Source organism: Panthera pardus, unplaced genomic scaffold, assembly GCF_024362965.1.
Source record: "Panthera pardus isolate Hobbes unplaced genomic scaffold, ASM2436296v1 HiC_scaffold_8, whole genome shotgun sequence".
Taxonomy (NCBI): Eukaryota; Metazoa; Chordata; class Mammalia; order Carnivora; family Felidae; genus Panthera; species Panthera pardus.
Genome location: NW_026527013.1, coordinates 10,372,135 through 10,400,094, shown reverse-complemented (window position 1 = coordinate 10,400,094; position 27,960 = coordinate 10,372,135). Strand labels below are relative to the sequence as shown.

General features: G+C 59.5%; 2 protein-coding genes across 7 annotated transcripts; one reads left to right on the top strand and one right to left on the bottom strand.

Annotated features, from left to right (window-relative positions):
• Positions 1-218: 218 nt before the first annotated feature.
• Positions 219-3,656, top strand: PTGER1 (prostaglandin E receptor 1). 3 transcript variants are annotated; one of them, XM_019427455.2, is made up of 3 exons: positions 219-853; positions 1,760-2,721; positions 3,285-3,656. In XM_019427455.2, the coding sequence occupies exons 2-3, from the start codon at positions 1,780-1,782 to the stop codon at positions 3,555-3,557; spliced, it is 1,215 nt and encodes a 404-aa protein (XP_019283000.1). In that variant the 5' UTR covers positions 219-853; positions 1,760-1,779; the 3' UTR covers positions 3,558-3,656. The 3 variants fall into 3 exon arrangements, with proteins under 3 accessions (XP_019283000.1, XP_019282999.2, XP_053753205.1); XM_019427454.2 differs by having other exon boundaries at positions 1,760-3,159; XM_053897230.1 differs by lacking the exon at positions 219-853 and having other exon boundaries at positions 890-3,159.
• Positions 3,657-4,304: 648 nt separating this feature from the next.
• On the bottom strand, positions 4,305-27,915 carry PKN1 (protein kinase N1). 4 transcript variants are annotated; one of them, XM_053897220.1, is made up of 22 exons: positions 27,773-27,915; positions 23,162-23,465; positions 20,885-21,036; positions 19,625-19,751; positions 16,509-16,654; positions 16,021-16,234; positions 15,040-15,234; positions 12,867-12,976; positions 12,628-12,771; positions 10,749-10,824; positions 10,523-10,664; positions 10,339-10,432; positions 8,390-8,469; positions 8,237-8,312; positions 8,063-8,154; positions 6,491-6,667; positions 6,216-6,278; positions 6,019-6,095; positions 5,657-5,799; positions 5,192-5,299; positions 5,033-5,113; positions 4,305-4,597 (listed from the first exon to the last, which is right to left on the bottom strand). In XM_053897220.1, exons 1-22 carry the CDS (start codon positions 27,791-27,793, stop codon positions 4,394-4,396), a joined length of 2,826 nt encoding a protein of 941 aa, XP_053753195.1. In that variant the 5' UTR covers positions 27,794-27,915; the 3' UTR covers positions 4,305-4,393. The 4 variants fall into 4 exon arrangements, with proteins under 4 accessions (XP_053753195.1, XP_053753196.1, XP_053753193.1 ...); XM_053897221.1 differs by lacking the exon at positions 27,773-27,915 and adding an exon at positions 27,593-27,711; XM_053897218.1 differs by lacking the exon at positions 27,773-27,915 and adding an exon at positions 26,711-26,782.
• Between the last annotated feature and the right edge of the window lie 45 nt (positions 27,916-27,960).

The following is a 27,960-nucleotide window of genomic DNA, read 5'->3' as shown; positions in this document are numbered from 1 at the left end:
CCCAGGAGATGGTCCCCTGGTCACCAGGCGTCTTGGTTCCCCAGCCCGCCTTCAGCCTCCCCCACTCCCCCTCCCGTGACTGGCCGCTGGCCCTGGCTTGGGCTTTAAGCCCCTGTGTAAATAGTGGGCAGGTCTCCAGGCCAGGCTGGGCCTGACCCAAGCTGGTCTGCCCGAGGCATTGCCCGCCACCCCCACCCCCACTGCCACCCCCACCGCCACCCCCACCCCCACCCCCACCACCGCCCCAGCATCCATGAAGGCTTTGGCAGGACAGGAGGGTGTTGCTGCCTCCCAGCAGGGCTAGCCCCCACAACCTGGCCGTCTCCACGGAGGCAGTGGCACCCCCTGCAGCCGCCCCAGCCCGCCCTGGGCGATGCTCACATTTTCCAGTGTTTAGATTTTATCCACTTTATTAATGAGGCAGGCAAAAGGCCTGCGCCTGGGGGCGGAGGGGTGGGGAGGGTGGAGAGGGCTATTCCCGCCCTGCCAGGGGGAGGGAGTCATGGGGGACCAGGCCAGCTCCCCGGGAGCCCCCTTCCTGGTGGGGCAGCTGGGGTTCTGAGTGGCCGCTGCCCGTTGCCAGGAGCAGAGAGAGAGGTCACTGTCACCCCAGGCTTCCTGCGGGCACGAGATGGGATGGCTGAGCTGGGGAGATGGGGTGGTCGGAGAGGCCCCTGGAGGCCGGAGCGGGCAGCGGGAGGAGGCCAGGAGCTGAGGAGCCGCCCTAGGAGGGAGGGAGAGGGAGCGGCCTGCCTTCCTGCCTGCTTGCCGGAGAGCTCTGGTGCGCAGAGCTCTGGGGCGGCGGGTGCAGCCGGCAGCAGGCTATGGGGGCCTGGAGCCCCAAGCTGAGTGGGTAAGAAAAGGGGGGCGAGAGTGTCCCTGGTGGGGGAGGGGGGCTTGGAAGGATGGGGCCGTGGCTACCTCAGTCTCTCTGTCCCATGTTCTTGACTCTCAGCCCCATCGGTCTGTCCCTGTCCGTCTTACCATCTGTTCATCCGCCCTTCCCACCTGGCCAGCAGGCCGTTCTGCCCTCTCAGCCCTCACCACCAGGGCATCCAGGGATGGGTGGTGCTGGGTCCGCCTTGAGGCCTTTGGGGCAGGGACGTGGAGCTGGCAGGAACGGCACCGTGGGGCATCCGGGCGGCTGTGGTCGGGGGTAGGGCCAGGGTGACCCAGTAACAGGTCTCTGAGGTTGCAGTGTGGGGGACAGGGACTGTAGGGACAGAGACGTGGCCTTGGGGAAAAGGACAACGCGGTGGGGAGAGATGTGCGCCTGGCGGCAGAGGTGGGGCTGTGAGCATCAAACGTGGGACTGGACCAAAGGTGACCTGGTGATCGTCAGGAAAGGGCAGTGAGGGCAGGTGGGGCCCTGGGGTCAGAAATGGGTCAGTGGGCATCGGACGGAGCCAGAGGCCAGGAATTGGCCGTGGCGTAAAAACGGGAGGTGGGTGCCAGCGGTGGATCTGTGAGGCCCAGAGGTGGGGACACGGACCCGGAGGAAGGCTGGAGCCGGAGGAACCGGGGTGGACAGAGCAGGCGGGGAGCAAGAGACGGGCTGATGGGGCAGAGGAGGAGAAAGGGTCAGGAATGGGGCAGTCGTGGTCACCTGGAGTCGCCACGGGCAGCGAGTCGACGGGACAATGCCAGTGGCCTCAAATGGGTCCCGACGATCTGAGGTGGTGCCACCCGCCGGGCTCAGCTTGACGACGGCCGTTGCGCTCCCGGCCGGCCTCACCGTGCCCTCCTCTCCTCTCCCCAGCCCCACCCCCGGCACCTGACATGAGTCTCTGCGGGCCCCTCAACCTGAGCCTGGCAGGCGAGGCGACCGTGTGTGCGGAGCCCGGGGCCCCCAACGCGTCGGCCGGGCCGCCGGCCGGACGGGCGGGCGCCTCGCCGGCGCTGCCCATCTTCTCCATGACGCTGGGCGCCGTGTCCAACGTGCTGGCGCTGGCGCTGCTGGCGCAGGCCGCGGGCCGCCTGCGGCGCCGCCGCTCGGCTGCCACCTTCCTGCTGTTCGTCGCCAGCCTTCTGGCCACCGACCTGGCGGGCCACGTCATCCCCGGAGCCCTGGTGCTGCGCCTGTACGCGGCGGGCCGCTCGCCAGCCGGCGGCGCCTGCCACTTCCTGGGCGGCTGCATGGTGTTCTTCGGCCTGTGCCCGCTGCTGCTGGGCTGCGGCATGGCCGTGGAGCGCTGCGTGGGCGTCACGCGGCCGCTCCTGCACGCGGCGCGCGTCTCGGCGGCCCGCGCGCGCCTGGCGCTGGCCGCGCTGGCCGCCGTGGCTTTGGCGGTGGCGCTGCTGCCGCTGGCGCGAGTGGGCCGCTACGAGCTGCAGTACCCGGGCACGTGGTGCTTCATCGGCCTGGGCCCGGCGGGCGGCTGGCGCCAGGCGCTGCTCCCCGGCCTCTTCGCCGGCCTCGGTCTGGCCGCTCTGCTCGCGGCGCTCGTGTGCAACACGCTCAGCGGCCTGGCCTTGCTGCGCGCCCGCTGGCGCCGCCGCTCTCGACGGCGTCCTCCGGCGAGTGGCCCCGACAGCCGCCGTCGCTGGGGGGCGCGCGCGCCCCGCTCGGCCTCCGCCTCGTCCGCCTCGTCCGTAGCTTCGGCCGCCGGCGGCTCCCCGGGCCGCGGCTCGGCGCGCAGAGCCCGCGCTCACGATGTGGAGATGGTGGGCCAGCTCGTGGGCATCATGGCGGTGTCGTGCATCTGCTGGAGCCCGCTGCTGGTGAGGGGCGCACACGCCCCTCCGGCCGGGCTCCTTCCTGTCCCCTCCCCCCCATCCCTCCCACCCTTTTCCCTCCTAGGATCCCAGGGTTCTCTCTGCGTTCTCCAACCGCGGTCCCACCCCCTCGAGGCTCCACCTGTCACGCAGCCCGCCCTTTGGTCCCTCCCTCGCATCTCCCACCCCTCCACCCAGTCCCCTTGTCTTTCTCCTGCCTGGGGTCTTTGCAGTTCACCCTACCCACTCGAGCCTCCTCCCCAGCCCCCTTCCGTCACCACGCCGCCCCGTTTCTCTCCCCCTTCGGTCCCCTGTCTTTCGGGATACCTGGGACTTCTCTCCTTTTTTTGCTCGAGCCGCCACTCGCTGAAGGCCTTTGCTTCCGCCACACCTTCTCCCTCCTTCCGGAGCTCCTTCCCACCGGGACTCCCATTTACCCTCCCGGTGAGCCTCTGCTCCTCTTCACAGCCCCCTTACTTTCCAGCCACGCTTCATCCATCCCAGCCCCACCCTGGGCCAGCCCCCTTCTCTCACACCTGCCCCACTGCTCACACCGGCTTCTCCCGCAGGTGTTAGTGGTGCTGGCTGTCGGGGGCTGGGGCTCCGGCTCCGGCTCCCTGCAGCGGCCGCTGTTTTTGGCTGTGCGCCTCGCTTCGTGGAACCAGATCCTGGACCCCTGGGTGTACATCCTGCTGCGCCAGGCCGTGCTGCGCCAACTGCTTCGCCTCCTGCCCCCGAGGGCTGGCGCCAAGGGCAGCCCTGCGGGGCTGGGCCTAACCAAGAGCGCCTGGGAGGCCAGCTCGCTGCGCAGCTCCAGGCACAGTAGCCTCAGCCACCTCTAGGCGCGCAAACAGCCCCAGCGGCTGAGTCAGACCATCCCGGCCGGGCCCAGGTGGGTCCGCAGCGCTGAGCCCTCGGGGGAATAAAGCCATGTTGCGGACGTGCGCAGGGCCTGTGTCCGGTCGGGGCTGCAGCGCCCCTGTGACCGCGCGGGGGTGACAGAGGCGCCGCATGAACCTTCGGGGTGTGCAGTTCTGGGACTTGCCAGGCAGAGGCGCAGACAGGCCAGACACGGAGTCTGGCCAGACACGCCAGATGCCGGAGCATGCGCAGAAAGCCACGGCCGCAGCCCGAGGGCCCGGGCTCCCGTCTGGAGCAGAGCGGCTGGCCGATCCAGCCGATCCAGAGCCGCCAGGGGCGCTTTTTGCTCCTGCCACCGCCTGGACTGACCCCAGCAACAATTCTCTCATTGTGACCCTGAGCTCCCCCAACACATCCTCAAGGCCCTACCCCCAATCCACGCCCCATCAGGGCCTCCAAACTCCAAAGTCCCTAAACACAGCTCCGAGCCATGTCCGTCCCATCCCGGCCAACGCACGATCCCCACTATAATAGCCCAGAGTCCCCACCTTCCCTTAACCCTCATCAAGCGAGCCCCATGCAAACTCAGGGCATCTCCCCGTCACTCTTTATGCCCCTGGCCACCCATCGGATCTGCCCCCCACAACTCTCCCCGCTTCCAAGCACACCCCTCTCCCCCACTCCCCCGCCCCTTGCCAACATCACTGCACACATTAGGAGCCAGAGGATGCGTGGGTGGGGCAAACCCCAAAGGCCTTTTCAAAAACTACTAAGAGCTTGGGCAGGGCAGGGGCAGGGGCAGGGGCAGGGGAGAGGGCTAGCAGCCCCCGGCCACGAAGTCGAAGTCCCGGAAGGCTGCCTGCTCAGTGGCCGTGAGGGGCCGCGCGTCGCGGGGCGGGCTCAGCGTGGGGGCCTCCCCTGTGAATTCCTCATCGAAGTTGCTGACGTCCGTGCGGCCTGACAGCGTGGGCACGAAGGGAGGTGGCAAGCGCCGGGCCAGCAGAGTGTCCCAGCCCAGTGTCTGCAGGGGCGGAGGAGAGACAGAAGTCAGCAGGAGAGGCTGGGGAGCAGACTGCCCGAGCGACCAGCCCCTGTGCCCTGACCAGCCCTGCATCTGGGGGATTGACATAAGGAGTCATAAGATAGAGGGATAAAATGTGATCCTTACTGGCAGCCCAGTAAGGGTCACGGTGTGAGAGCATGGGGAGCCCGGGGGTGGGGGAGGGGAAGCCTGGGTTCACACACAGGGCAGTGGTCTGCACCATGCTGGCCTGGAGCAGATGTGCGTGTGGGAGGGTCAGTGGGGGGGGGGGGGGGACAGAGGTGACAATGTTGGAGGTGAAGTGACTAGGTCTTGGTAGGGGAGAAATGACTAGGCCCTGGGGGACGGGGTGACCAGGTTGACCAGGTCTCTGGTGGGGGGGGGCGGGTGGCCAGGCACTTGGGGGGACCTTACCCGAAAGAAGGGCTGCTTTTTCACATCCTCTGCGTCCCTCTCGCTGGACCCCAACCTCCGCTCTGGATTCCTCCGCAGCAGCTGGGGGGAGGAGAGGTGTCAGTCCTCCCCGGCCCGGCCCCAGAGCCCCTCCCCAGGCCCAAGTCGGGGGCTCCTCACCCTGCGCATGATGCCAATGGCTTCGGCCGACAGGAAGCGTGGGTAGCGAACCTCATCATTGACTATGCTGTCAAATACTTCCTCCTCGTCGTCCCCTGGGAACGGGGACTGGGGACAGGGAGAGCCAGGGTGAATTAGGCCCCTCCTCTGGCCACTCCCCTCCCAGCCCCACCTGAGCCGTCCACTCCCAGCTACTTCTGGGGCCTGACTGATGTGGGAAGGTAAGTACCCCCATTTTAGAGACGCAGAAATTGAGGCTAGGGAGGCAAAGCCAGCTGCCCCCATCACACAGCACATGGAGGCACAGTATGATTCCCCAATGGCCCTCCCCCGCTCCCCCCCTCCCCCTCTCCCCCCTTCCCCCGCTCCTCCCCCTTCCCTGTCCCCCCACCCCCCACCCCAGGCATAAGCAGTTCCCAGTGTGATCCCAGGGTCAGGCAGGGTGGGAGCAGCCTGGGGCCTCACCTCTCCAACCAGCATCTCGTAGAGCAGCACACCCAGCCCCCACCAGTCCACAGCCCTCGTGTAAGATGTGTCTGTCAGCACCTCAGGTGCCAGGAACTCCGGGGTCCCACAAAATGTGCTGGTCCGGTCCCCATAGCCCATCCCTGGGGGCAGTAGGGCCATGTGAGGTTTCGGGTGCGGGTCCCCCAGCTACGGGTGGGGGTCCCAGCGGTAGCCCAGCCCAGCATGGGGTGGCCTAGCCAGTCAGCCCCACCCCAGCGTTAGGGTTGGGGGCGGCCCAGGTGGGGTTGGGGACTCCATTCCCTCCCCACTCTGTCTAATCCCCAAAGGCCAGCCCTTCAAATCCCAGCCCCGCCCCTCACCCTCCTTGCAGAGGCCAAAGTCTGCGATCTTGACATAGCCCTCGGTGTCCAGGAGCAAATTGTCCAACTTCAGGTCCCTGTGATGGGTTGGGGGGATGTAAAGAGGGATGAGTGGGGGTCCGGGCCCTGCCTGAAGCCTGAGGGCCCCCCGTGGGCAGAGCGTGTGTACAGGAGCACACGCACACACAGGCACACACCTGTAGACGATCTTGTGTTCGTGCAGGAACTGCAGGCCCAGCACCACACAGGCCGAATAAAAGCTGCAGAGAGAAGCTCATGTGACGGGGCCAGGCCTCCAGGCAAGGAAGGCAGGCCACGGAAACCTGGCTCTCACGTCCCCCAAAGCCCCCCAGCTCCCCAGAACTCCAGGAGGTTGGGGGAAGAAGGCAGGGGCCAAAGGGTGGAGGGTAGGAAGAGGGCCGCCACAGCCTCTCTGGCGGCGGGGCGCGGGGGCGGGGGGCGGGGGGCTCACACAGCGCGGGGCTCAGAGAACACGTCACTGTGGATGTGCAGCATCAGATCCCCGCCGGCTGAGTACTCCATCACGAAGCACACGTGCTCTGGCGTCTGGAAACAGCCGAACAGGTTCACCAGGAAGGGATGTGCTGCTCTGGTCACCGCCGCCAAGATCCGCTTCTCGCACATCAGGCTGGGCAGGGTTGCAGGCAGGGGTCAGAGACCACAGCAGTCCCCCACCCCCAGGCCCCACACTCCCCGGAGTCCTCAGCCATCACCTATTTGCTGGGGGCCTCGAATGGCTGTGCAACCTGAGGCAAGTTGCTTAATATTTCTGAACCTCAGCGGCTAAACAAGCACCCAGAATCCATCTATCATCCTAGTAACAGCGCCGCGCCCCCCCCCCGCCCCGCCAGACATCCCTTTAGGGAACAGCCAGGGTGGGCTAATTGGAGCACCCCATTTTCCTGGCCAGGAATTGGTTCGGGAATGGTCGAGCCAAGCTAGTGGGGCTCAACCTCAGGATTTCTGCTGGAATTATTAAGGAAGAAGGGCTAAAACTGGTAGATGAACCTTAAATTGCTGTGGTAGGGGGCTCTCTCTGCCCCCAGTGAAATGACTGCAAGCAAAGCCCACAAAGAGGAAAGAGGACAGCGAGACGTCATCTGAGCAACTGGATACAGCCATGCCTGAAGGCAACACACCCCTACACTTTTCTGATCCAGAGCAATAAATTCCTCTTTTGCTTAAGGCTGTCTGAGTTGGGTTCCTGATTAACAAAAAAAAAATGTCAGGAAGATTAGGGACAATCAGGGTCTCTCTTGGGCATTTTTACAGGGGAGGCAGATACTGTATAGAATGCTCTAGATGCATCCCCTCACTTAATCTACCTGACAACCCTGCAAGAAAGGCATCATTACCCCCCTTTTATACATGGGGAGGCTGGGGATCAGAAGAACAAAGTGACTTCCCCCAGGCCTCTAAGCAAATTGGTGGCAGAGGTGGGATTTGGACCCAGGGCCCTAACCCCAAAGCAGGGGCAGTGTAATGGTGCCATTAAGAGTACAGCCTTCAAGGGTGCTTGGGTGACTCAGTCACTTAAGCATCTGACTCTTGATTTCTGCTCAGGTCATGATCTCATGGTCGTGAGATCGAGCCTCGCATTGGGCCTTCACACTGAGTGGGGAGCCTGCTTGGAATTCCCCTCTTTCTCTCCCAATCTCTCCCAAAATAAAGAAACAAACATTTAAAAAAAAAAAGGAGTGCAGGCTTAAGAGTCCGAGTCCCTAGGTTTGAATCCCTGACCTGCTGCTTACTGGCTTTGTGACTTTGGGCAACTTGCTCGACCTCTCTGTGTTATCGGCAGAAGGGGAACGGTAATATTTGCCGCATAGGACTGTCATGAGTTACTGGACATAAAGCGCACAGTGGGCACTTTCTAAGAGTTGGTAACATCTCAAGTGCTGGCTTAGTAATAAGTGGCTGTTATAAATCACTGTCACAGCAGCTCCGAAGAGGGGACTGCTCTGTCTCCCACTTCCCAGAAGAAGAGACCAAGGTTCTCAGAGGGCCCCAGCTGGTTCCCCACCTCTCCACCTCATCTCGGGCCACAATGTCGCCTTTCTTCAAAGCCTTGATGGCGAACAGCTCCCCGCTGGGCCGGAACTCAGAGAGCAGCACCTGGAACCACAGTGGGCAGCGAGGACCTTCGTGGCCAGCCCGGGAAGCCCCAGTTCCCTCAACTCCTTGCCCCCTGCCTCACCTTCCCAAAGTGACCCCGGCCCAGCACCGCCAGGAATTTGAAATCCTCGAGGGTCAGGGGTGACCTCCTCAGAGGGCTGTGGAGAGAAGACAGTGGTGGGGACAAGGACGGCAGGCAGGGGTGGCAGGTGGGGAGTGGGGGAGGGGTTGTCACCTGCACAGGGCGGGGCCTGGGGTCTCCTGGGTGTCCGAAGGCAGCTCGGGAGTGGTGGTAGTTTCCTGGATCGGGGAGCTCTGCAGCAGAGACAGGGGGTCAGAGGCACCCCATGATATAACTGCACTCTAGTCACCTCTCTGACGTCGCCTCTCCTCCCGCTCGGCCCCATGCTCACTCCCCTCCTGCCACGCTGTCCTGTGCACACAGCAGCTCAAGTCCTTTGCCAGACTATTCCCTCCCACCCAGGGTGAGGAGTCCTCTCTTCCCCACCAGCATCTGCACAGCTCCTCCCTTGCCTCCGGGCATCTATCGGGATGTCACCTTCGCAGATGGTCAGCTGGTCAGCATATCAGACAACTCACAGAACCCCCCTCCCCGAGACACACATACTCCCCGTCCCCTTTCGCTGCTTTTCTTCATGCTGTAAATACATTTTATCATCTTGCCTACTTATTGCCTTGATGGGTATGTGCCCTGGGAGCCACTTAATTCTTTACCCCACGTGTGCATGGAACTTTGGAAAGAGTCAAGATCAATACTGCAAACGGGAACATGTTACTACCGGTTCATCATCCTCCACTGCAGACACGGCTGTAAAAATCCCATCAGCACGGACAGGTGTGTGGCGGGAAACACCGGCCTCTCGTGCCCCAGCCCCCCTCCCCGGAACCAGCCACCATGAAGGATTTCCCGAGTGGCTTTCTAGATAGATTTTCTACAAGCAAACGTTGACGGTAGAGGCTCCATTTTCCTGGCTCCCACGACTGACAATATCCTAAGCCGGACGTCCCTACCGGACAACCCGTCTCAGAAGCTATTCTACGCCACCGCGCATATGTCACAGCCACGTACTATTCCCACCTGTCACTTATTTAGCACTGGCTCCTACGAACGGACTCTGACGTTTTCACTTCTGCCCACACAAAGCTGCCGCGGTGAACTTCCGGGAGGCGCACACGTGTGCACGTCCAGGATTGGAACTCCCGGGTCGAGACGATGTCCCATTTTTAGCTCAGCCAGCTATGCCCTCCCGAGATGCAACAATTTGCGAGCCTCCCGCTGACTGCCTGCTCCCCCGCCTCCTGCCCAGCATTTGGTGGTATGAAACTTTCGGATTTTGTTTTGCCAAACTCATCTCATGGTGCCTGTCATTATATTATTATTATAAATATAATCCAGAAGCATATGTTATTCTTCTTTTTTTTAGGCGAGGTGTAAAATGCACTCAAGGGAGCCAGCTCGTACACACATGTGTCCACCTGGGTGCGTGGCACCCAGACCGGGGGTGGGTAAAACGTGTCTTGTACCATCTGTGAGCTAAGAATAGCTTTGACGTGTTTAAAGGGGGGGGGGGGGAATCAAAAGGAGAGTGACATTTTGTGATCTGTGGAAGTGATATGACATTCAAGCTTCGGTGTCCGTCAGCGAGGTTGTGCCAGGATCCAGCCACGGCCGTTGGTGTATGGATGTATCATGTGTGGCTGCTTTCTGCAATGGCCCTTTATGGAAAAACTGTGCTGATCTCTGCCCTAGATTAAGACCCACAACATCGCCATGACCCTGACGGGCTCCCTTGTATCTCCCTCCTATCAATAACCGCCTCCCCGCCGCAACCAGAGAAAACCGCTATCTTGACTTCTGTCCTAGACTTGAGTCTTAAACGTGCTTGGTTTACAGGCCAGTGCACAGAGCACAGCAAGGCGAAGCAACTTGCTGTGGGTCACACAGCTAACAAATAGCAGAGCAGGGACAAGGACCCAGGTGGCCTGGCTCCTGAGCTCATGTGTTTATTCAGGAATAGAGAGTGGGACCCTGCTTCTAGAAGAGATGTGTGACCCAGGGAAGTTCCCGGTGGTCTCTGGGCCTTGAGCTGGGAATGAGGCCCGGAGGAGGAATCTTTGAAGCTGCCTAAGCCAGGCCCAGGGGGAAAAGAGTGGGACACTCACCAGGCTCGATGGGCTGGAAGGAGGGCCCAGAGGACTCTTCTGGGGCAAACTATCCAAGTCAGCCCCAAGGTTCAGCTTCTCCACAGATATATCGCTGTAGAACACGGGAGGAGGGTTTGTCTGGGACCCAGCACCCTGCCAAGCAACCAGGGACAGCCTAGACCCCAGGGACCTCCCTCCTTACCCTGTGGACCGGGCCTCGGGTCCCGGAGAGGCCCCAGGGCTGAAGGTACCCGTGGCCGTGGCATTGGGAATGAGCCTTCGAAGCAGCCGCACCCAGGTGGCAACATCGATGTTCATCTGCCTAGCGCGCTGAAATGTTTTCCCTGGAGGGATGGGGGCAGGCGTCACCCTTCACGATACTCCCGGGACCCCTGGCCTCTCCTCTGCCTTGCTCACCCCCTCCTCACCTTGTTGCTTGGAGAAAATTTTCTTCTGCCTTCGGAGCCGGGGTATCCTCTCAATGACAGGGTTGCGGAAGGTAACCTGGGGAGAGGGGCCAGTGGGTGAGAATCTGCCCCCACCTCTAGGCACAGGGGGAAGCCCTTAGGAGAGGAGGTGTGCACACCCATATGTTTTGGGGGTTCTGATCACTGCGGCCCCACATCCAAACACAGAGTATTAAGAAGTTATAAGGTACCAAGGGGCTAAAAAAAACAATCCATGGCCTGGCAGGGCTACCTCCTGAAACCCCATCTTGGAAAGGCAAGAAGCAGGCAACCAAACCCTCCTCCAGGGGTGCAGAGGGGGGGTCTGACCCAACGAGACGCACACTCAGCTCCAGCAAGGTCCTACATCCTCGAGTGTCCTGATTCCCCAAGTGTGGCCCCGGACCAGCAGCATCACCTGGGGAATCTGCCGGCAATGCAGATTCCTGAGCCCCACCTGGACCCACTGAATCAGAAACACGGGGGAGGGGCCCAGCAGTCCGTGTTTCAACAAGCTCTCCAGGGGATGCCGGTGCCACCCATGTGGGGGAGCCGCCGGTCTGGTGCCATTCTCCCCACTCTGGTTGCATCCTCTAGCAAGGCGCTAAAAGTCACAGAACTGTGTGACCTTATGCGTGTCCGATATGGTCACCACTAGCCATGAAGGGCTATTTAAATTCAGGAAAAATGTAAAGTAACATTAAAACTTGAGTTCCCTGGTCCGGCTAGCCACACTTCACGTGGCTGGCGGCTGCTGTGTTGGACGGGGCTCGGATACAGCATTTCCATCTACCACACAATGCGACTATTGTAGGCTCATAGACCACAGAACTGTAGAAAGTTCTATCGGCTGGTGCTTTTGGGGAGGCAGAGAAACAAAACAGAACGCTATAAGTAGACCTCGAGGGCGAGCAGGACTGCTTCAGAATTCGCACCCCCGCTACCCACCCAGCCACCCGCTGGGTTTTGGCCGGTCTCCCGAACGGAAGAACAATTTCACTGCCCTGCCGCTCGAGTCAGCCCTGGTCCCTGCTCTTTTCCGCCAGCGGTCCTCGATTATGAGATCACGTCAGAATTCCCACACCGAGGCACGGATTCCCACACACGCAGGGCACACGTATATGTGTCAGGGGCAAAGCACTTTTGAGGAAGTTTTTGGCTGAATGAGAGGGCCAGGGGCTTTCCTACTCGGTGCCTCTGTTTTCTCCCCGCTCAGATGTGACTAAGGAGGATCACTTCTGAACTGGGTTGAAGTGGGTCTGCGTGAGGATTAACAAGTTAAAGCCGGCAAAGCACTTAGGACAGGGTGTGGCTCACACCACGAGGGGTCAGCTAGGAATGTCATTTATTAGACCGCGGGCCCTCACCCAGGGGACACTGGCAATGTCTGGAGACATCTTTGATTGTCACAACTGGGGGTGGGGGTGGGTGCTGGCTTCCTGTGGGTGCAAACCAGGGGGGCTGCTCAACACCCGACCGCGCAAACCGAGAAGGATCCGGCCCACTGGGGCGCACTTGGCCACAGCACCAAGGGTGGGGTACCCCAACTGAGACCCTAACCCTAACAGCACTGCAGAAGGGCTTTCTCTCTAGTCTGCCGTGGCTCTGATAGCAATCTCCTTGACACATCACCAGGTTTTTCTTTTCTTTTCGGGCTTGGCAAAATTTTGCAATTTTTTTTTTTTTGGTCAATCTTTTCCCCTCAGAACAAAACCAACCCCAGCTTACGTTGTGTCACTGATGTCACTATTACATACACTTTTCTATCAAGGTTCAGAGATGAATCCCAAACATCTCTTCCCTTCTGGACAATGGGAGCATGTGGGAAAGTAGTTTCTCGTGCTCAGGGGTCGGGCTGTACCTCGGCCACCAGGCAGCCCTGGGGTTCCATGTCCAGCTGCACTTCATGCCTCTCGTTGTCCAAGAAATCCTCCAACTTCAGGAATTTGAGGGCACACAGGCCCCGTTGGTCCCGCCAGAACACAGCCAACTCCAGTTCCCGGGCCTCAATTGAGGGAGAGGAATTGAGCCGTCACTTGGGGTGCCTGAGGTCCAGAACCCTCCTCCTCCAGGCCCTGCCGTCCCCCCCACCTAGCTCACCCTTTCCAGCTCCAGGGTGAAGCTCTGGTCCCAGGCGTTGGGGCCACATGGCTTCCAGGAGGTCTGCCCCACCACTGTGTTATCCAGCTTGAGCACAGTGCTAACCTCGCCTGGAATGAGGGGTGGGGGAGGGGGTCAGAAAATGTTTGGGGTGTGTGTAGGGGGGATCATATCTCCTATCCTAGTAAAGAAATCTCTCCTCCCCCCATCATGTTCACCGTGCTATCGTGACAAAGCTTTATGGTTCTGCCTTTCACGTTAAGGCGTTTAATATACTTCCAGTTGATGTCTGTGTATGGTGTGAGGTAGGGACCCAAATTCGCTTTTACTCTATATGCAACTTCCAGCAATATACTCCTGAGAATTCACCCTAAAAAAATGCACGCAGTTTACATTGGGAAATGCACATATATAACGCTTATATTGGCCCCAGACTAGAAATATCTATCTATTCACAGAATTAACATATAAACTATAGTATAGTCTTATCAGCTGATATTCAACTCTTACTATTTTTTACTTTAAAAAGTCGCAGCAGTTTGTTACGGCTCAGTCTAAGACAACAGGCTATTAAACAGGAGTTAAAATGAATGAATAGGGGCGCCTGGGTGGCTCAGTCGGTTGAGCGTCCGACTTCGGCTCAGGTCACGATCTCATGGTTCGTGAGTTCGGGCCCCGCGTTGGGCTCTGGGCTGACGGCTCGGAGCCTGGAGCCTGCTTCCGATTCTGTGTCTCCCTCTCTCTCTGCCCCTCCCCCGTTCATGCTCTGTCTCTCTCTGTCCCAAAAATAAATAAACGTTAAAAAAAAAAATTAAAAAAAAAATGAATGAATAAACTATAGCTTCATGCTATGATATGGCTAAGTCTCCCAAACAAAGTTAAATGGAAGAAGCCATTACCATGGAATACGTTCTGTATGATTCTGCGTATGTAAAGTTCAAACACCAGGCAAGGTTAAACTATGTTGTTTTGAGATGTGTACATAGGTGCTAAAACTACAAAGAAAAGCAGGGAAATGATAACCACACGTCAGGAGAGTAGCTACCTCTGGACAGAGGAAGGGGCTAGAATGGGAGGGGAGAGGGAAGGGGGGTTTCCAGAGAGTTCTATTGCTTGACCTGACCTGGGTGGTGGTATCATGGGTGTTTGCTCCATTATTCTTCTTCTTTTGTACCTACTTTCTTGGATGCCTTTTTTTTTTTTTTAACTGGGGTAAAATTCACGTAACATTTACCGCTGTAATCACTTTGAAGCGTTCCGTTCACACTGTTGTGCGACTACCAACCACCATCCATCTCCAGAACGTTTTTCGTCTCCCTCCACTGAAACTCTGTCCCCGTGAAACAACAACTCTCTGCTCTCCCCTCCCGCCCAGCCACTGGCAACCACCCTTCTTTCGTTTCCGCGACCCGGACTAGTCTCGACACCTCAGAGAAGTGGAATCGTACAGAACGTATCTTTTTGTGACGGGCTTGTTTCACTTAGCTTAACGCCCTCAGGTTCGTCGATGCTGTAGCCCGTGTCAGTATCGAGGCTGCCTTTTGGGGGTGGAATACCGCCCCGCGGCACATACACAGCGCATTCCGCTCATCCGTTCGTCCGTCAGCGGACACCTGTGTCGCTTCTACAACTTGGCCGTCGGGAATAATGCCGCCGTGGACATGAGCGTCCACAGATCAACTCTTTGGGGTGTGTGCTCAGAAGAGGGGTTGCCGGTCACACGGTAATGCCATGTTTAATTTTTTGAGGACCTGCCATCCTGCTTTCCACGGAGCCTGCAGGACTTTGCGGTCCCAACGGTAGTGAGCGAGGGGTCCGGTCTCTCCACATCCTCCCCAGCACTTGCATTTTCTTTTTTTTTCTTAGAACAATATCCACCCTAATGAACGTAGCGTACTAGTTCTAGGGGCGCCTGGGGGGCTCAGTCGGTTGAGAGTCTGACTTTGGCTCAGGTCATGATCTCACAGCTCATGGGGTCGAGCCCCGCGTCGGGCTCTGTGCTGACAGCTCAGAGCCTGGAGCCTGCTTCGGATTCTGTGTCTCCCTCTCTCTCTGCCCCTCCCATGCTCATGCTCTGTCTCCTTCTCAAAATAAGTAAATAAAGTGTTACAAGCATGTGACATCCCAGGATCCCCGCCCCATCTCATCCCTCCAAGGCTCAGTGCCCACTCACTGGTGTTCTCGGCTTCCACTTTGAGGCTGGCCCGGCCACTGAGGCTTCCGCTTCGGCTGTAAAGGCCCCGGGCTGGGCGGCTCAGGAAGGTGGTGCGGCTGTCAGGGGTGCCAGGCACCCCCACCGAGGGTGAGGAGCTCCAGGGGACGGTCTCTGGAAGGTTCCTGCAGCCTACCACACGCACCTCCAGGGTCCCTGAGGGAGGGCAGGCTCAGGGGGCGCCCATATCTGGCACAGGCCAAAGGCGAAGTGGGCATATCCAGAAATGGCCAGCACACAGGTGGAAGTCGGTGAGGGACAACCGGGGCGGGGGGGAGGGGCAGGAGGTCTGATGCAGGGATGCCCACAAGTGAGAAATATGGGAGAAGGGGCAGGGCTGAGGCTGGGGTAGGCCAGGCTGGGGAGGGGCTCTGGATGCTGGGGGTTATCGACAGAAGATGGGTTTAGGGCACGGGCCAATGAGGCAATGGGAGCCAGACTGGACTAGGGCATCGAGGGTAGGACTCAGGGAGCTGACCAGAGGTCCCAGAAGGGGTCAGGGGTCTAGGGTAGGGCTGATCTAAGGGGGAAGTAACCGCTGAGAGGTCTAGGGAGGGAGGAGCTAGCTGGTCTTGCAGGGTGGGGGCAGACTCAGGGCTGAGGGTTCTGAGAATGAGGGGTTGCGAGACTTGGGCTGGGGGGCTATGGCTGGAGGGAAAAACAGGGCCGGGTAAGAAGGGGTAGTGATGGGGACATGGTGGGCATGGGGGCAAGAGTCCAGAATCAGAAGACAAGCTGGGCCCGGAAGTCCACTGCATAGAGCTGTGGGGCCTAGGGAAGTGGGGACCCGGGCTACAGAGCTGTGATGCATGGACAATGAAGTAGGATGGGGTACAGGCGTGGGGAAAGCGGAGATCTAGGTTGAGGGTCTCAGGGCTTGGGGAGAGGTCGAGGATACAGAGCCACGGTGGCGGGGTCTGGGTGGGGGAGGTCTGGACCCACCTGTGAGTGGCGCGGGCTTGCACAGGGTGTTGTAGTGCGTGGGAGGGAAGGGCCCCGTCAGGAGGGCACTGAAGGCTGCGGACGAGGCCGCAGCAAGCTCCTCGCGCAGCAGACGCCCCTTCGGATGGTCCGCGGGCAACTCCCCGAGGCGCCGCTCGAGAGCCTCCCGCAGCAGCCCCAGCTTCTGGTTGGACTCGGTCAGCTTCTCCTGGGCCTGTAATGGGAGGGACAGAGTGGGCTAGGGGTGGGGCCTCCCCAAGCCTAGGGGTGGGGCCTCCCCAAGCCTGGCTAAGTCTTACCTGGCCCTAGCCTTCAAACCGCCTGGGTCCTACCCCTGGGCTCCGGGAAAACGAGGCCCCACCCCCGGCTGAGGCCCCACCCCTGGCCAAGGTCCCGCCCCTCGCTGAAGCCTCACCGCAGGAGGCCCTACGGGGTCAATTCCCGCCCCTTCGCTGGGGCCCTGCCCCCGCCAAAGTCCCGCCCCTCACCTCGCAGACCGCCTTGCGGTCCGGGGCCTTGGCGGCGCTGAGCAGGCGTAGCACGTTCTTGGCACCCTCGGCCACCGCGTGCTCCACTCGGAAGTGGTGCCTCAGCTCCTCAATGCGCAGCTCCACGGAGCCCAGGTCTGCACTCCCTGTGGGCGTTGGACGCCGGGTGGTGAGGCCAGCCTAGGACCCAGGTCCGACCACCCCAGCCCCCGATGCGCAGGTGTCCGCAGGAACGGGCACTGGCCACAGACACACCACCACCAAGATGCGTCAGGTTTTTCCCAAGCAAGGGGTGACGGTGCCACAGTCGCGCTGTCACCTGCAGGCAGTCAGACTTCCACCCAAATGCAATCACTCTTTCATCCAAACATGGCCACCCACAGGCACCATCCCAGGGACAGAGTTAGGCTGTCATACAGGAACAGTCATGTACACAGGAACACGATCAACAAAGGCTTAAAGGACAGACGTGTTGACAGGGTCCCACTGCATCCCAGGGACGGTCACAGGGACACTGTGGCCATTTAGATAGCCAGAAGGAGATAATCACACAGGCCCAGGGACACTTAAAAAAAAAAAAAAAAAAGTAACTTTTACTAACTGCCTTCGAAGGGCGGCAGTTTGCCCACACCTATCAAAATTGCAAATGTAATGGCCCTTTGATCCAGCAAACCCAGTTCAGGAACTTTATCCCATAGAAACACCTCTGCACTTGACATGCGTACATCGTTACTCACTGAAGCCTTCTTTCTAAGAGCAAAAGATCGGAAATAACCCCGTTTCTTCCAGTAGGAGTCTGGGTAAACGAATGTGACCATCCACGTGGTGAAATACAATGCAGTTGGGAGAGCAAGGGCACTGTCGCACAGACATCGCCACACTGTCACTCACAGGGGAACAGTGGCATTATTGCTTTGTCACCAGCGTAGGCACACGGTCACCCACAGGCAGAGAACACACTCTCACAAAGATTCAGCCACACCACCACACAGGGATATTGTCACAGGGCAGAGAGACATGATCACAAGACACAAACATTCTCACGGGACACATTTACACTGTGGCAAAACCCCTGGGGCCCCCTAACTCCAGCCCAGGGAGAACCATAATCACACTGCCACATGGGTAAGGCACAGGGACAGCAAAGAAATGCCATCACACTGTCACACAGGCAGGACAGCATCACCAATACCCACAGGCACAAATGTTGCAGGGAAACAGACTGGGTATCAAGTCGTAGGGACACAGCCATGGCCCAATAAAGGACGGTCACAGTTACCCAATGGCACAGGGACAGGCACAAGAAGGACACACTGTCACCAGAGGCACAAGACCACACTCTCCATGGGTGTAGGTTCCAAGGACAGTCCCACTATCTTGTATATTGACCCAGACTCAGACCCTGGCACTCAGAGAGAGTCATGCTATCACTCACAGGCACTCACTTAGACACCAACCACACAGACACAGCAGTCACAGGCACACTGTCTGACAAACACAGCCGCACTCTTGCCCCCAGGCCTGCTGTCACACATGTCCAGATAGTCACCAGGGCTTTTACACTTACAGGGACAAGATCGTACCATTACCCGAGGCTACAATACCACCCAGAGGCACAGGGACATGACCATACCATCATTCACTGTCACCGAGAGCCCATGTAGGTATTCCCAGTACAGACGAGCAATCACACTAACCCCTCCCCTACCTCAAAGACACACACACGACACCCACACTCTGTCATCTGAGTTATCTATTCCCATTGCTATGGACTGGATGTTTCTGTTCCCCTGAAATTCATATATTGAAACCCTACCCCGGGTGCCTGGGCGCCTCAGTTGATTGAGCAACCAACTCTTGGTTTTGACTCAGGTCGTCATCTTACAGTTTCATGGGTTCAAGCCTCACATCAGGCTCTGTGCTGGCGGTGTGGAGCCTGCTTGGGATTCTCTTTCTCCCTCTCTCTCTGTTCCTTCCCCACTCAAGCTGCCTCTGTCTTTCATAAAAATGAAAGGAAGGAAGGAAGAAAAAGGGAAAGGGAGAGAGAGGAGAAAGAAAAGAAAAGAAAAGGAAAGAAAAGAAAAAGAAAGAAAGAAAGAAAGAAAGAAAGAAAGAAAGAAAGAAAGAAAGAAAGAAACAAACCTAGCCCCTAATGTGATGGTATTATGTGTTAGGAGGTGGGGCCTTTGGGAAGTGATTAGGTCATGAGGACGGAGCCCTCGTGAATGGGAGCAGTGGCCTCTTAAGAGAGGCCCTCAGAGAGCTCCTCCACCCCTCCACCACGGAAGGACACACACAGCAGGAAAGGGAGCTGTCTGTGAACCCAGAAGAGGGCTCTCATGAGACACTCTGATCCTGGACTTCTGGGCCTCCAGGACTGTGAGCAACAGATCTCTGTTGTTTGTGAGGCACCTAGTCTACGGCTAACACTGTTACACAGGGGACACACAAACTGTCATGGCTACCGGGACACACACACGGCCCCCGGTCCCCACAACGTCACATTAATACTGACACACATCAGTGGCACAGACCCAGCTACCACCTTGCACACATCAAGACCCTGCCACAAATTCAGGTTGGCAGTCAGCTCAAGTCACCCCCGGGCATTCACACACAGACCCATTCGCGGACACAGACACACACTGTGGACACCCCAGTGCTACACAGCGGGGGCCAACGGGACGAGGCGGCCACCCGGTCCGGGGGTCCGCCATTTCTTTTCACGAAGGGCCAGAGAGTCCGTCTTTTCAGCTCTGCGGAGCACACAGCCTCTGTTGCCACCGCTCAGCTCTGCTCCTGCGGAGCGAAAGCAGCCTCACAAGATAGTAAATGAATGCACATGGCTGTGTGTCAGTAAAACTTTATTTACAAAAATAAAACGGCAGTGGCAGATTTAGTCCTCGGGCTGTAGTCTGCTAATACCTGGTCTAGGGCAGACCCTACATAGGACAAAATGGGAAACCGGCCCAGAGACGGTCAGGAATGGGTTCCGGTCATACCGTGAGTGACCCACAGCCACCTCCCTGCCTCAGAAAGGGTCCCCTGACGGGGCCGGGAGCTGAGCTCTTGCAAGGTGGGACGCGGGCTAGTCTGCCTCGGGGCGAGGGGCTCACCTTGGGCATCGTCGGGGGCTGCCTGGCTCTCCAGCTGGCCCGCCCGGCGAAGCTGCATACGGATGATGTCGATCTTGGTCTTGCTGTCCTGCAGCATCTGCTGGGCCGTCAGCAGCAGCTTCCGGTCCTGGAGGTGGGGATGGGCTGTAAGGGGAAGGCTGGGCAAGCGGGGGTCTGCCCACGGGCCCTCCGTGCACCCCGTGCGGGCCGTGGTGACTGTGTCACAGAGGTGATGTGTGGACAGCACGCGCATCCACGCATTCCCAGGAGGAGAGGGGAGATGTGGCCCGTGGCGTCTGAATCCTGGCTCTGCGCCCCCAACACACGTAACTGCTGGCAAGCCACTCAGCCTCCCCGGGCCTGTTTCCTCCCCTGCAGGGAGGGGAGTAGTGACCACCACTGGGCTGAGGACTGAAGGAGCCCATCTGTGTGTGGGGCTCAGGGCCGCACCTGGCGTCAGGAGGCACCGTATTGGAGTCAGCTGTCACCATGGCAGACACGTGGGTGAGTGTTCCCTGAGGCGGGCGTAGCCCTGACTGTAGCCACATGGGTGAGTCCAAGGGTCGCTGGGTGGGTGTGTTTGACAAGCTGCAGTAAGGGGACTCCAGGAACACCAGGACTGAGTGTGGGTGTGACACCTCCAATCTGTGTGACACCTCCAGTCTCTGGGTGTGAATTTAATGGTCTGTGGGTGTGTCCAAGGCTCCCTGTTGGCCTGTGCGTGTGTCCTTGGGGATTATGTGATGGTGTAGGTCTCTACGTCTAGAGGTGGCCGTGGTGGGCATCCTCCATGGGTCTCCAAGTCTCATTACGGCTGCGTCTCTAGATGTTATGGCAGCGTCGTGTGCCCAAGTGTTGACATGACTCTGTGTGTCTCCAGGTGTTAGGATCTAAGTATTGACCTGACCATGTGTGTACGTTTCAGAGATGCCACCAGCAGTGACACCACCAGATGTGGACATCCCTCGAGTCTCTGGCGTGACTGAGTGTGGGGCACAGCCTCTGCCGTGTGTCTGACATCTCAGACGGTCATCCTGTTTCTCAGATGCCCCCTACAAGCTGCTCACACCGCAGTCCTGCCTCCAAGTCCCCCATCAGTCCCTCTGTCCCCAACCCAGAGGGTCCCAGCCTCCCATGGGGCAGACAGACGTAGGTGGCACGGCGGTTCCCACCCCCCAGCCTGGGATCAGCTCACCGGTGTGCACGCACGTGGGGGTTGTGCACACGCACGTGGGGTGTGCACATGCATGCTGCCCCTACCTTGGTGCTGCCGTTGCTGTATGTCTGGATCATGTTTTCTGCCCCCTGCTTCACCTTCAGCTCAATGGCCAGCTGCTTCTCCAGGCCGGCCACGCGGCTCAGGTTGGTGGCCAAGCAGGCCTGGCTACCTGCACCAGGAGACTGAGGGGCATCTAAGAGGTGGGGGGGGGGGGGGAGGACAAAGTCACAACAGCCCTCACCTCCATCTGCCTAAAAGGCTTTGCCCAGCTGAGAGGATCCACCCTTTGCCCAGCCTGGGTTCTGCCCCCAAGGCCAGGGGAAAGAGGAAAAGAGGGCCAGGGCCCAGAAGGTCCCTCCACTCCAGCCCGCCCAGGGAAACCCCCTCGGCACTGGGACAAGACCGGTGTGAACGAGCGTGGGCAAACGTCCACGTGTACATAAGTCCTTGGTGTTGGTGTAACTATATACAGAAGCCCCCCACTTCTCACGCAGCTGTGTGAGAGCCTGTGGGCTCAGGTGTGGTTATGTCTGTGCCCACAGGGTGTTGGCATGACTGAGTATGCGTCTCCTTACGTGCTCCCGTACCTAGGCGAAACGCCAGGCGTGAGGTCTGGGTGCTGGGGTGACCCAATGCACGCGTTTCTAACTGTTGGCCCAACGGTGCGTTCAGATCTCCAGCGGGTGTGTCTGCACTGGCTCTATCTGCCTGTGGGTACAGTCAGACCCGTGTGTCCCTAGATGCCGGCATGGCTCTATGTGAGTCCCGGAGGGTGGTGTAACTTGGGAGTGGGGGTGGGGGAATTTCGGTGCAGATGCGACCGTAGGAGACGCCGGGTGTTAGATGAACTATCTCCGCGCACTGCCATGACAACGTCGGTCCCCAGCTGCTGACAGGCCGAGGCGGTGTATGGGTGTTGGGGGAGTCTGCGGGCCTGGTCTGACTGTGCGTGTATGTCTCCAGCTGTGGACGGGACAATGTACGTCTGTAAGGGTTGGACAGCTGCGTGTGTCAATCTCTGGGGGTTGGTGTAACCATGTGCAAGAGGCTCTAGATACTGTCTGTGTGTGGCTGTGACTGTGTGTGTGCTTCTTTGGGCGGAGGTATGGAAGTTTCTGGGTGTTCACACGATAGTGCCTGGGTCCTTGGGTATCATCTGGGTGCTGGTGTTGACTGTGTGAGGGTCTCTGGCTACTGATGTGATGTGGAAGGAGTCTTTGGCTGCAAGATAAAAAGTTCTGTAATGCCTTGCACGACAATGTGAATCTACTGTACGCTTAAAAATGATAACTTTTAGGGGCATCTGGGTGGCTCAATCGGTTAAGCGTCTGACTCTAGATTTCAGCTCAGGTCATGCGCTCACGGCTCATGGGTTCGAGCCCCGTGTTGGGATCTGCACTGTCCGTGCTGAGCCTGCTTGGGATCCTCTCCCTACCTCTCTCTCAGCCCCTCCCCTACTCGCATGCTCTGTTTCTCTCTCAAAACAAATAATGCTTTTTTAAAAAACGATAAATTTTATGTTGTGTGTTTTTTGACCACAAATAAAAAATTTTTATTTATTTTTTTTTTAACGTTTATTTATTTTTCAGACAGAGAGAGACAGAGAATGAACAGGGGAGGGGCAGAGAGAGAGGGAGACACAGAATCTGAAACAGGCTCCAGGCTCTGAGCAGTCAGCACAGAGCCCGACGCGGGGCTGGAACTCATGGACCGCGAGATCATGACCTGAGCCAAAGTCGGAGGCTTAGCCGACTGAGCCACCCAGGCGCCCCTATTTTGTTATTTTTTTATGTTTATTTTTGAGAGAGAGAGAGAGTGCGAGCAGGGGAGGGACAGAAAGACAGAGGGAGACACAGGATCCAAGTGGCTCCAGGCTCCCAGCTGTCTGCACAGAGCCCCACGTGACCGCGGGGCTCCGACTCACGAACCGTGAGATCATGACCTCAGCCGAAGTCAGATGCCTAACTGACTGAGCCACCCAGGCGCCCCGAGAATTTTTTAAGAAACAAAAACTAAAGAAATTTTTTAAAGCATCTCTGGGTGTTGTCCGGATGTTGGTACAACTGTGTGAGTCTTCAGATATTCACGTGATCCCGTGTAGGTCGGGTGGCGGTGCGCCTGCGCAGGACCCTGCCCTGGGGGCCGGTTTCGGTGTTCGTTGGGATCCGAGGCCGAGGCCGAGGCCGGAGGCTGTCTCCCCGGGGCTCCGTGCACACCGGGCCAGCCTGGCTCTGGGAGACCCGGGGCGGGCCCCTGGCAGCGGAGGCCCCCCCCCACCCCCCGCAGGCCCGCCCCCTCCGGAGAAGCCCCCAGCTCACCTCGGGCGGCGGCCGCAGGGTCGGGCAGCACCACGTGGGCGTGCAGCTCCTGCAGCTGCTGGTGCAGCAGGTCCAGGCGGCGCGAGGAGCCGCGCAGCAGCAGCTCCACGGGGCCCAGGCTGCGGCCCAGGTCGGTGGTGGCCCGCCGCAGGTTCTCGGCGCCCTCCTTCAGCTTCAGCTCCTTGCGGATCTCTTTCCGCAGCCGCTCCCGCTCCAGCTCCAGCTGCTGCTGCACCCCCGGGGCCGCCAGGTCCGCACCTGCCAGGCCCAGCTGCTCCAGCAGGGACCAGCTGCGCGGCTCGCTCTGCAGGAGACGGAGCGTGGTCAGTGGGGGGAGGGGGGGACCCCACCCCACGGTGCACGCCGCACGTGGCCAGTTGGGCCTGGGACTTCCGAGACCCGGCCTGCTCCGCATACTCTGAGCCCCCAAACTGGGAGGTGAGACAAGGCCCTGTCCCCGCTTCCCGATTACCCCAAACTGTGAGGTCCCAAGGGCAGGGCCTTCTTCCTTCTCTGTCCCCTCCGACTAGGGGACCCCATAAGTAAGTACAGTCTTATCTCCTTTCATCTATTCCTTATGCACCTGGATTCGGGAGCACAGGCCCCATTACCCCACCAGTGTGTTCCCCCCCAAACTCGAAGGTCCCCAGGTTCAGGCCCTACCTCCCACTGCCCCCCCACAAAACAAGGTCCTGAGGGCAGACCCCTTCACCCTTCTGCTGCCCCCCTAAACTAGGAGGTTCCAAGGGTAGACCCCAACTCCCCTCTGCTATCCCTAAAACTAGGTCCCCAGGGCAGGCCCCATCTTCCCTCTGCTGCTCCTCAAACAAGTATCAAGGGCAGGCCTCTACTGCCCCTCCCCCCAAAACAATGGCCTTGAGATCTGGAGAGCAGGCCCCTTTTCCTCTCTGCGATGCCCTCAAACTGGGAAGTGCCAAGGGCAGGCCTCCTCTTCCCTCCTTCCAAACGACATCCTGGGGACAAACCCCATCTTTCCCCTGCTGTGTCCTCAAACTGGGAGGTCCTGGGACAAGCCCTGTCTCCCTTCCTCTCGTCCTCTACACCTGGACCCCAAAGAGCAGCGCCCCGGCTCCTTCCTCCTCTATCGTGGCCTAGGAGCCTCAAAAAGCCCCACATATTTTCATCTTCAAAACAGAAAACTCCCAGGCCACGGACCCGTCTCCTCCTCTTGGTCCAAAATCAAGAGGTCCCAAGGGCAGGGCCTCCGGCCGGTGTCACTGGGATCCTCTTTGCCCCCCACCCCAACCCCAGCCCCCACCTCCAGCTCCTGGTCCAAAGGGGGATTGGCCTGCGCCATCCTGGGTCCGGGCTGAGGGCCCCGCCCTCTTCCTGAACCTCAGCCCTGCTAGGGCCTCCTGACCGCCACTTCCTCTTTCCTGCCAGCTCCCGGCATCCCCTGCGTGGGGCCAGCTCCGGGGCTCTGGGGCATGTAGAGGACCTTTTCCTCATCGCCTCCCCTAGGACTAAGCCTGCTTCTCAGGAGACAACCAGGGAGGGCCCTCGCTCTTTGTCCTAGGACTTGCTAAGGTGTGCACGCACCTCACGTGCCCATTAGTGTAGACATGGAGACCAGGCTCCAGGGGCCAACTGGGGTGTCTACACCCTCTCATATACCTACAGGAGTGTGCACGGAACACAGGCAGGCAAGTGTGTGCACACCCCTGTGCCTACCCCACGGACGCTGATGTGCACATGCCCGATATATGAGTGCTTCTATGGGCCAGCCCCCTTCCTGCAGAAGCAGGCTGTCCCGACTTCCGGCTTCCTCTCAATTTGGTCGCCAACTGCTGTGACCACAGCTAGGGCCCGGCCATGCCACCTCCCTGAAACCCACATCATGAGAAGCCAGTGCTGGAGCTCTGGGGTGACGGTACCCACAAACCGGCAGCCCACTGAAGGCCAAGTATGACTTAATAATAAGAGCAGTTATTACAAGCTCCACCTAGGTCAACTAATGTGAGTCCACGATGGGGGTGCTATTATCACCCCATTTTCAAGACAAGGAAACTGAGGCCTGGAGTGGTGACATAACTTGTCCCCAAGGTCCCACAGCCAGCAGGAGTAAGGGCTGGGATTTAAAACGGGAGTGCCCAGAATCAGATCACCAGCTAAGTGGCAGGCCTCGCAATACGTGAGAACCCTCACCGGGAGAACCCATTTCACAGATGAGCAAAGTCTTCCTTGGCTCCCAGCCAACCTGGAGGGCAGCTGCCCCCAGGGAGGGTTTATGCATGCCAAGAGTATCACTCTTGCGAGCCTACTCATCCCTCCCATTAATCCTGAGGAAACTGAGGCTCAGAGAGATGACAGCAGCAGATCGGGGGGGGGGGGGGGGGGGGGGGTTATCCCCACACACATCTCCAGGGGCGTCCGGCAACATCCAGAAACATTCTGGGTTGTCCCAGCTGGGGGTGGGGAGGGTGTGCTCCTGGCATCTACTGGGTTGAGACCAGGGAGTCTGTCCACATCCTTCCCTGCACAGGGCAGCCCCCACCTCAAAGAATGATTCAGCGCCAAACATCAATAGTGCTGAGACTGAGAAACCCTGGGTTAAAGGACACAGACTCACACCCTGGGCTGCTGACCATGTTCCCCAGTAAGGCTTTCCCAGCAGCCCCACCTGCAGAGCACAGGCTCATCTACACCTCTCCCTTTGGACAATGAATGCCCTTTTAGGCCCATTGTTTCTGGTGGCAAAACCACAGCTCAGAGAGGCAAAGGCAGCGGATCCAGGACATACAGTGAGAAAGTGACAGCGCTGGAATTTAAACCCAAGTTCACCTAACACTACCGGCTGGCTACCAGTCCCCGCCCACCACCCAGCCCCATCCCATCCCTAGCAGGCAGAGCAGGGTACTGCGAAGATCCAGGCCAGCTCAAATGGGGAAAGCCCAGGCACAGAGGAACAGAAGCTGAGGCCTGAGAGTACGCAGAGCAGGGAGGGAAGGAGGGAGGTCCAGCCTCCTGGGTTCTCTTCCCTTGGGTGACTCACTCCTACCCAGAGGGCAGAGGTTACCTGTGGGCCAGCAAGGCAAACCCATGAATCAGAAGCCTGGCCCAGCCTTGGAGAAGCCCTGCTCCCCCGCCTCCCACAAGGCACAGGACACCCAGGTCCAGAGGGTCCACTTCCCAGAATCCTCCCTCCCTGCCCCGCCTTCCCAGAGCAGCCAGGGACCTAGACCCTCACATCCGGAGATTTCAATGCTTTGGGCGTTTCCGGAATCTGGACAGGACATCCGTTTGCCGGACACAGGACAGACAGGCATACGTCGGGACAGACAGAGTGACAGGGTGGCAGGCCCAAGCAGGCACAAGAAAGGGATGACCAGGAGGGGGTAAGAAACTGGGCAAGAGATGGCAGGGGGGACCACAGCACAGGCCCAGCCTCATTCCAGGACTCACAGCCTCCTCTCAGGTCGTGTTTGCTACATGCCAAGAGCATGCATGCGCCAGGGGGTTCCTACACAGCCCTCCCAGGGCTGCGGGTAGAGGCAGAAACCCCGGCCCACCCCGGCCCCAAGGTCTGACCTTATGTGATCGGCAACACCAGATACGCCCAGCTCCGCGGCAAGGCTGACAGGCCATCAGCAGGACTGGGGTGGGGGACAGGGGATCATGGGGGAGACACAGAGGGGATGGGGGCAGGTGCAGAAGGAGACGAAAACCCAGTTACACAGCAACCACAGGACAAAAGAGGGATTTTGAGGCACTAATGAGGGTGCCAGAGGCACAGGATGTGCCTCAGATTCTGAACCAAAGTCAGAAGTCACCCTGGCCTTGCTTGTCACAGATGTGGAAGGTGAGTCCAAGGCTGTGATATTCACAAGGTGGCACATGGAGAACCTGGCTGGGTGGCAGGTTGGTGCCAATCTGTGTGTGTTTGCATGTGCTGGAGGGGTGACCCAGCCCTGCCACCCATACCCAGGTTGGGTTCTAGGTACAAGAGAATCCCCAGCCGGGGATAAGGTTCCACCCGGCAGCCTTGAGGGTGGCCGTGTGGATCCCCCATTCCTCAATCTAATGAGGTGACTCGGGCACTTCCGCCAACAGGTGCCAATCTGGGTGGCGTCGGGACCATCATAAAGCTCCGTCTGGAGGCGGGGGGCCGCCAGAGCTTTGTTGTGCTGGGGGAGGGGCACCGACAGAACGGCCTCCTCCCCTCCGGGCCACTGCGCCAGGCACCTGCCCCAGGTGGAGCCGCACCTGCCGGGAACTGAATGCTGGGGGGGGGGGGGGGGGGGGGGAGGAGTGCCTAGTTGAGTGACGGGGGCGACAGGCACCGGAACGCACAGCCAGCCGCAGACGTTCGAACTAGAGCCTCCGCCGCGCCCCTTCTAATGCTCAGGGAGGGGAGGAGCTTAGGGGTGCGGCGGGGGCCTTCCGGACCTCCCCGCTCCCCTCGGTGCGTACCTTCACCTGCCGAAAGGGGGACCGTGCTGGTTCCACGGTGTCGTCCCAGGGAGGGGGCGCCGGGCCCTCGGGAGGCCCCCACCTTGGCCTCCCGGGCCCCGGGGAGCCCCGGCAACGCGCGGGCGGGGGGTCCCCGGCGCTGGCCGGCCGCCCGGCGGCTGCGGACGCAGGTGCGCCTACCTGCACGGCGTCGCTGGCCATGTCCTCGCGCCGCCCGCCAGGGGTCCCCGCGCGGAGGGAGGGGCAACAGGAGGAGCGCGCGTGCGCCCCGCGCGGGGCGGAGAAGGGGCGGGCGCGGCGCGAGCCCCCGCCGGCGCGCGGCCCGCTCCGGCCTGCTCCGCTCGGGCCCCGCCTGGCCAGGCCGCCGC

Bases quoted from the DNA above. Each gene is read 5' to 3' on its own strand.
- PKN1 (XM_053897218.1), bottom strand. From the start codon at position 26,767: ATGGCCTGTCAGCCTTGCCGCGGAGCTGGGCGTATCTGGTGTTGCCGA. The intron at 8,313-8,389 runs GTGACAACCCCT...TTCTCTCCACAG, and splicing joins CCAGGCCCCGCCCTGTGCAG to CCCTCTGAGGAGGTCACCCC. The intron at 5,800-6,018 runs GTGAGGGGCGGG...TACTGCCCCCAG, and splicing joins CTTTGGCCTCTGCAAGGAGG to GGATGGGCTATGGGGACCGG.
- PTGER1 (XM_019427454.2), top strand. From the start codon at position 1,780: ATGAGTCTCTGCGGGCCCCTCAACCTGAGCCTGGCAGGCGAGGCGACC. The intron at 3,160-3,284 runs GTGAGCCTCTGC...CTTCTCCCGCAG, and splicing joins GACTCCCATTTACCCTCCCG to GTGTTAGTGGTGCTGGCTGT.